The sequence below is a fragment of the Lolium perenne genome, chromosome 2 (genome assembly GCF_019359855.2).
Source record: "Lolium perenne isolate Kyuss_39 chromosome 2, Kyuss_2.0, whole genome shotgun sequence".
Classification (NCBI taxonomy): Eukaryota; Viridiplantae; Streptophyta; class Magnoliopsida; order Poales; family Poaceae; genus Lolium; species Lolium perenne.
The window spans coordinates 109,218,187-109,226,623 of NC_067245.2; the positions used below are offsets into that span (position 1 = coordinate 109,218,187).

The 8,437-nt window shown below is 46.9% G+C and overlaps 1 protein-coding gene across 1 annotated transcript; it reads left to right on the forward strand.

The window, feature by feature from the left end:
* Window positions 1-5,073: 5,073 nt before the first annotated feature.
* LOC127328846 (uncharacterized) lies at window positions 5,074-5,571 on the forward strand. Its single transcript, XM_051355418.1, has one exon. The coding sequence runs from the start codon at window positions 5,074-5,076 to the stop codon at window positions 5,569-5,571; it is 498 nt and encodes a 165-aa protein (XP_051211378.1).
* The last annotated feature ends 2,866 nt before the right edge of the window (window positions 5,572-8,437 follow it).

The following is an 8,437-nucleotide window of genomic DNA, read 5'->3' on the forward strand; positions in this document are numbered from 1 at the left end:
GACCAAAACTGAGCAAATCTTCGACCTCCTACTCAAGGAGAAGCAGTTGAAGATACCCGAAGGCCTCAAATTCCCCACGGTACAGGAGCTGAACGGAAAGCCATACTGCAAATGGCATAACTCGCTCTCCCATGCCACCAACGACTGCAGGATGTGGCGTCAGCAGATCCAAATGGCGATAGAACAAGGACGTCTGATTTTCAACCAGTACGCCATGAAGGTCGACACTCACCCCTTCCCCGCCGTTAACATGGTGGAGTGCACTTACCCTGAAGGTTGCCAGCCAGGATCCTCGTTCAGTATCAACATGGTAGGACCTGGGCACCACTTGGCAAGGATGGAGACGAGGGCAGCTGCTCTCATAGCAAGGACACAGAGGAGGCCGCTCCACGCGATCGGCTCCGTCACGATGGCAAGCGCTATGTCACAGAGGGAGAAGTGAAGAACATAAGATATCAGCGACCTCTCTCTGATCACCTCCTCAACAAGTATGTGAGTCAGTATGACCAACGCCGATGTTCCAGCGATGAAAGAGACCGTCTGGCTAGGGACGCCAGGAGACATCGTCGGCATGATCGCGATGAGGAGGAGTACGAGCGCCGTGCCAAAGAAAAAATCAAGGGAGCAGGACGACGAAGATAGGCACTGGGACTGTCCCTTCTTCAGACACTGCTGGGATTCAGGAATGAGCCGATTGCCTACAATCGGCAATTGCCCAGAATGCAACCAGAAGAAGAAGGAGGCAGCCAACGTGTTCGTGTTCCAACGCTTAGGGCCTCTCCCGCCTCGAAGCAAACACGCTGAGTCCCCTCGGATGGAAGATCTCGAGGATTTGGAAGACGAGGGAGAAGAAGAAGAAGACAGGTACCACCGACCAAGGTGGTGCCCTGATGGACTCAGCCGTTCCCAAAAGCGTAGGGTTCAGCGATTGCGCGGCTTGGAGGAAGCCGAAAGGTTATACCTGCACACGCTAAGGAAAGCGCGGCCTGATCTGGCCGCGAAAATTCAGCGAACCCTGGATGAAGGGGGTCGACCACGAAAAATGGAGTGGCGCCCCAAGCAAAAGAAAGCCGATGATGAGACATCGGCTGGCACAAACATGGTGTTCATCCTTCCTTCGGAGTTCAGTGCTCCAGGATTAGACGAGGCACCTGTGGCACAACTTGATTGCGGCCCACGGCCGGTTATCTTTGAGAAGCCACGAGAAAGAAGCTACAGACATCTGAAGGCCCTGTACTTGCGAGGTTATATCGATGGGAGGCCTGTCAATAAGATGCTGGTGGACACCGGAGCGGCAGTCAACATTATGCCATACTCTATGCTACGTCGATTGGGACGCTCTAGCTCGGATCTAATCAAGACCAACGTGACATTGAGCGATTTCAACGGCCAAGCGTCTGACGCACAAGGTGTTCTGAACGTGGATCTGACCGTAGGAAGGAAAACTATCCCTACGACGTTCTTCATCGTCGATAGCAAGAGCACCTATGCTGTTCTGCTAGGAAGAGATTGGATCCACGCCAACTGTTGCATTCCCTCCACGATGCACCAATGCGTAATACAATGGGATGGAGATGAGGTAGAGATCGTCCAGGCCGATGACTCAGCCGAAATTTCAACGGCTGGCATGAACGCTTGGGAAGCAGCAGGCCAAGAGCCACTCTCAGGTATCAATTTGGACGACTGCGAGCGCATTGACGTGACGAAGGGCAGGGTTAGGCTGGTCTTATCCACTGGCCTGACCGTGTAGCAAGAGCAAACCGATGAGCAAATGTGGCGAGACCGATCCTTGGGATCGGCCCCCAAAGGTATATGAAGGAAAAGCACAACGCCTTCATTGAACACTTCGATCAATATGGAGGCCGATTCCAGCAATCGGCCAAAATTATCCACGCCACATGTTCTGCTTGTGTTCAACATCGTTCTACTGGGCGGCGGTTTTACGTCAGCTGATGAGTTAGGAAGAATCAACATTGGTCCTACCGAAGCCGACGTGCAAATACGGAGCCTTGGCTAAACTACAGAGCCAATATCTGCAGTTACCTGACAGATTCGGCTCGGGGGGCACCTAATCAGATGAACATGTGCAGATGAACATGTGTGCAGTGAAACATTGGGGGCCGATAGGAAAAATCGGCCAGTACAAAGCCGATGCATAGCCATCGACTCTAGTACAATTACACAAGACCTACCGACTATGTGCTCAAGGCTCAGATTTTCGCCAAGATGGTTTTCAGTTCGGCTTCAAGAACTTCTGTTTCCTTGAAGGGAATGTACAATGAGAGCAGCCTCGGCTGCAATGAGCCGACAATCCTTTGCGCTAGTTAAGCTGTTGGTGTTTCATCTACAACATCGGCGTTCAGTGGAAGAAAGCTGATCAATGGGGGCAAGTTTGGCTGACTCTTCATGGTGGCTATCTCGGATTACCGGATTACCTGAGGTCAAAGCTTTTTTGTTTGACCTGTGCATCCTCGCCGGTATTCTCGCCTTGATTAAGGCTCGGGGGGCAACTAACTTGGTAAATGCTCTGTTTTTGGGAGCCGATTGGAGTTGCATCGGCTGACCCTGCATCGTAACCTTCTCCGAAAGCGGTGAGTTGTTGCAGAAGAAGACTGCTAAAGCTACGGAGAGGAGCCGGAAAAGGGAGCCGTCGTCTTTTACGGGGTTTGGACCGTCCTGTTGCTGCAAGAAAAGGAAAGAGACTGGATTCTCAAAATAGCCGATGAATAGTCATCGGCTATGGGATTGCGAAATATTATGGTCAGGTATCAAATCGCAGTCTGAATTTGAGAAGTGCTTGACTGACGGTCTAATCGATATCTGAGTCCGGCTTCATGGGCGTCTAAGGAAAAAGAATCCGATACGTTGCTATCGGTCTTGGTGTGGCAAGCGGAAGGATTGAAATTGGATTAATTGAAAGATAAATTGGAAGAACAATTCTCATTAATTCAAAGGAGCGGCTTTACAGGAAAGAGCCGATGGCTCTCAAAAGGGGGATCTGGTGCCTAGTGCACTGCTACTACTAGTCCTACTCTACTAGTTGTCGCTGTCCTCATCGTCGCCGTCGTCGATGCTGTCGGCGCTGCTCCCAGGAAGTTCCTCGTCGCTGCTGCCCCAGCCCTCGGCTGGAGCTTCTTCTTCCTCGTCATCATCATCATCCTCGCTGTCCGCCCAAGAGCGGAAGCGCTTTGTCGGCGGGTATCCGATGGAGGAGGAGGATTCATCCTCCTCCTCTTCCTCCTCGTCATCATCATCGTCTTCGCTGTCCGCCCAAGCGCGGAATCGCTTTGCCGGCGGATGCTTAGCGGGGGAGGAAGAATCATCCTCCTCCTTTTCCTCTTCTTCCTCTACTTCTTCTTCTTCCTCCTTCCCGTTGGAGGAGGTGGGTTTCACCCAGGGATGGAGGTCATCTTCGCTTTCGCTTATCAGCTCCCCTTCGATGAGGAACTTGAGGTCGTCTTCCCCATCGGTCAGAGGCAGGTCGCCATCTGGCCCGACGAATGCTTCGGGTGGACCGTCTGGCACTTGGTCGAAGTTCCACTCCGGCTCGCTTGAGGAGAAAGACTGGAGGGAGAGGCCGGAGGAGACGGAGGGAGAGGAAGACATTGCTACAGGGGAAAAGGGTTTTTTGGTGCCGATGGCTAGAACAGAGGAAGGGGATGAAGAGGGCTAATCAGTCGGCACGGTTAAATAATGAGGAGCCTAGTGGAGATTTAATGCCATTGCAGTTTCCGAGGAAGTGATGCTAAAGCTATCAAATTTTGCAGAGAAGTTGAGAAGACAAGGTGTCATGATGAAGGATACTGCAACGGTTCTGCTCTGCCGCGACATGACCCGACGAAGGAAAAGCAGAGTGATTTTGGAATTATCAATTCCAAAACCAGGGGGGCATGTGTTATCACCAGAATTTGACCGAGTCAGAGGTGGGCCGCGATCAAGATGGGCTTGAAGATTATATACGGAAGAAATACGTGAATCGGCCTTATATGCAAAGTTTGGGCTAGTTTGCCCTTGTATCTGTAATATAGTAGATCGCATCTTAGATTAGAAGATAGAGTTTGACCCGTGCACGGTTAGGTGCACACCTAAATTAGAAAGTCCCCTGGACTATAAATATGTATCTAGGGTTTATGAAATAAACAACAACCAATGTTCACCACAAATCAATCTCGGCGCATCGCCAACTCCTTCGTCTCGAGGGTTTCTACCGGTAAGTATCATGCTGCCTAGATCGCATCTTGCGATCTAGGCAGCACAGGCTTATTACGTTGTTCATGTGTTGCTCGTACTGAAGCCTTTTTGATGGCGAGCAACGTAGTTATCTTAGATGTGTTAGGGTTAGCATTGTTCTTCGTATCATATGCTGTCGTAGTGCAACCCTTATACATCTAGCCACCCTTACACCTATCTTAGGTGTAGGGGCGGCACCCCGCTTGATCATTATTTAGTAGATCTGATCCGTTACGGTTGCTCCTTGTTCTTCAAGGATTAGTTTAATATCTGCAATAGTTAGGCCTTACAAAGGGTTGGAGGATCCAGCGGCGCGTAGGGTGTCGTTTGCTAGCCCTAGACAGGATGTTCCGGGGATCAACCTCGTGTTGGTTTTTAGGCCCTATCTAGGATCGGCTTACGATCACCGTGCGTGGCCGCGAGGCCCAATCGTGAGTAGGATGATCCGATTATGCGATGAAAACCCCAAATCTTCGTAGATCGCTTTAGCTTTATCTTGATCAAGCAGGACCACCATATATTCGTGCACCTCGTACGAATCATGGGTGGATCGGCTCCTTGAGCCGATTCACAGGACAACCTGAGAGCCGATCGAGGCTCGTATTTAATGTTTACGTGTATGCCATGCAGGAAACTAAGCGAGGCATCTCCATCACCTTCCTGGCCAGGTATAGGTCAGGTGGCACGCCCTTGCACCAGCATCGGACGTGCGTACCAGAGGCTTTGCGGGCCGTCGCTCGGAGGGACCAGGGCCAGCCGCAGCCCTAAGTTGTTCCCGGCTCTACTGTGTTGCCCGTCGCTGCTCGCCGGTGGGTTTCTGACCGCAACAGATTTAGAGCCACCATGTCTTCTTGTGGATCACCCAAAGACAACTCCTTCGTGAACTTCGTCAACCCGTACATGAATGAGCTGAAGATGCATCCTAAGGAGTTGTTGCTTAAGGATGGGAAGGTGCAAGTAGAAGATGGCCGGGGTCCTAAAGGAGAAGGAAGTTTGGAGGCTAGGATGGAAAAGCTAGAGGAGAAAGTCTTTAGATACAAGAAGATGGCAGAACGTGAAGTGGACATTATCCATAAGATAAATGCAGAACTCATTGGCGAGCACAAGAATGAAACTGCAAAGCTTTGGGGTGGTATTTTCTCGCTCCACGAGACCACCAACAAATTACAAGCACAACTCTACGACAAGAAAAATCAAAACTGTGAGTATGAGACTAGGTTTAAACGCATAAGTTCTGCTGCCAGTTTTAGGATATTGGAAACCAGGTCGTCCTTTGTTGATGGGGAGCCTTTTCCTTTGAAGTCTGATGATGAGAAGGATTCAGAACCACTTAAGGAGTAATTCTTCATTGGTATTGGCATCCCATTGGCTTGTTCCAAGCTTGGGGGAGTGCCGCGGTATCACACTATTATCTTTTACCTTTTTACTTTTCAGTAGAGTCATATCTTGAGTAGTGAAGTTATCATATAGGATAGTTTCCAGTGTGGAAGTATCTCTCCTTTAGTTGATTATTTATGTATCCCTTGGTGTAAGTTGCCGTTATGGAATATTAATGAGAAGTTTTATCATTTACTTTTTGCACACCTTATTTTAGTTTGTAATTTCTGTTATATTATTAATCTTCTTTATTAGTATTGGTATCACTTTGGGAGCATCAAATAAATCTAGTCGGTCTTGGCAAACATAGCATTGGTCAGTAGCAACAATACTTTGAGGCTTGAGTAGAAAAGAGAGAAATACATGTAGATACATTATTTCATTATCTTTCTTTCTTGTTGGCTCATAAGCTTAGTATTCTCAAGTTAAAATCGTTTGTACCTCCAAGGAAGATTGATGATTATTTTCTATCACATGTATATTTTCTTGTTTCACTCAACTCTTATGCTTGCTACCTAGCCTTGCTAGCCAAAGACATGTACTGAGAGGGAATGCTTCTCATGCATCCAAACCTTGAACCAAAAACCCATGCCATTCGTGTCCACCATATCTACCTATATGTCGTATTTCACCGCAACTCCAAAGTAAATTGCTTGTTTATTACCTGTTTTTGCTCCTGTTTGAGCTGATGAGGAAGCCTTGGATGCTTTATTATCTCTTTCATGTTTATTTGGCTTCACACCTTGACTAGCATGCACAATGTGCTAGTCCCTAATATTGCGAAAAGAGCAGACAAACGTGTGCCCAACCCACTAAAATATAAAATAAAAAAATAATCAAAAATCTCCTAACACTATGGACTTGAGAAATCATGAACTTAGCTTGTTCAAATAAAGGAGAAGAGGAACTTTATTGTTCTCTCTATGGGAGCCGCTCTTGAAGCCATTAGACATGAAAGAATGATAAATCATTTGATGCCATTCGTTGACTGATGTCTACGCACGCTTATATTCTTGTAGACATTGTTGGGCCTCCAAGTGCAGAGGTTTGTAGAACAGCAGCAAGTTTCCCTTAAGTGGATCACCCAAGGTTTATCGAACTCAGGGAGGTAGAGGTCAAAGATATCCCTCTGAAGCAACCCTGCAATTACGATACAAGAAGTCTCTTGCGTCCCCAACACACCCAATACACTAGTCAGGTGTATAGGTGCACTAGTTCGGCGAAGAGATAGTAAAATGCAAGTGATATGGATAAATATGAGTGATAATAACAATCTGAAATAAATATGGCAGCAAGTAAACATGCAGTAAAACAGTAAATAAACGGTGATTCGATGTTTGGAAACAAGGCCTAGGGATCATACTTTCACTAGTGGCCACTCTCAAAAATGATATCATAAAGGAATATAAATATAAGCACTTCACTATGCTACTCTGAACTACTCTCCGGTTGGATAACGAACACTAATTCACCGCGTAGGGCTGCAAAAGCAAACCTTAAAGATGTATTCCCAAGTACTAATGAACACCCCACGCTGTCACTTTGAGCATTCATAAGAGGTACTAACACACCACAATTTCATAGAGACATCCAACTCAAATCATAATTCAGTGAACAAGTATTCTGTGAAATATAGCCTAAGAGACCCACATAGTGCACACACTGTCACCTTTACACACGTGGGACAAGGAGTCTCCGAAGATCACATAACTAAAATCCACTTGAATAGCATAACGACATCTAGATTACAAACCTCATGATCCGTAAAGATCACACCATGGGAGAGAGAGATAAACCACATAGCTATCGGTAGAGCCCTTAGCCTCAGGGGAGAACTACTCCCTCCTCATCATGGGAGTCATCAACGGCGATGGAGATGGCGGTGGAGTCGATGGAGATGGCTCCAGGGGCAATTCCCCGTCCAGCAGGGTGCTGGAACAGAGAATTCTGTCCCTCGGATCTTGTCTGCGATGGTGGCGGAGCTAAGGAACTTTTCATGGATGGGGGCTGATTTATTTAGGGTTTTTGCGTCGAAGGGAATTTATAGGTGGAAGGGCAAGGTCGGTGGCAGCCTAGGTGGCCCACACCATGCCTAGGCGCAGGCCAAGGCCAGGCCGCGCCTTGGGTAGGTGTGGCCGCCCTACGCCTCCTCTTCGTCTCCCCTCTGGACTCTGTCTTTGTTACGGTAAAATATTAACTTCAGCTTTTGTTTTTCATCCAACTCCGAGAATATTTCCTGCACAACTTTTCTGAAATACAAAACATCCGAAAACAGGGAACTGAAACTATGGCATCTTGCTAATAGGTTAGTGCCAGAAAATGTATAAAACTGCAACGAAGCATGAGCAAAACATGTATAAATTGGTGTAAAACAAGCATGGAGCATCAAAAATTATTGATACGTTTGCAACGTATCAGCATCCCCAAGCTTAACTCATGCTCGTCCTCAAGTAGGTAAGTGATAACAAAAATAATTTTTGAGGTGACATGCATCCAACACAATCTTGATCAAGTTATTGTAAAGCATTCTAAGCTGGGATCAAAGTACTCTAAACATAGACATGATAGACATAATTCTAACAATAGAACTTAGCAACTCTGTTATAACATGAGAATAACTCAAACAAAGGGTCATGAATAATAGTGCATTGAAACCAACTGTTTGTTTATGAGCATAGATAAAACATAGCAAAGTCGTACTCAACATGTCGTTTTATGAAGTAGCAAAACATAAATGCTAGCACACCTTCAAAGTTCAAAGGTGACTAGATACAAGTAATTTAAGAACAAGCAATAGCGCAATCATGAATCAATTAATAATAATTTTGGT

What these genes read in the sequence shown, in the direction of transcription:
- LOC127328846 (XM_051355418.1), top strand. Translation starts at nt 5,074, where the DNA reads ATGTCTTCTTGTGGATCACCCAAAGACAACTCCTTCGTGAACTTCGTC.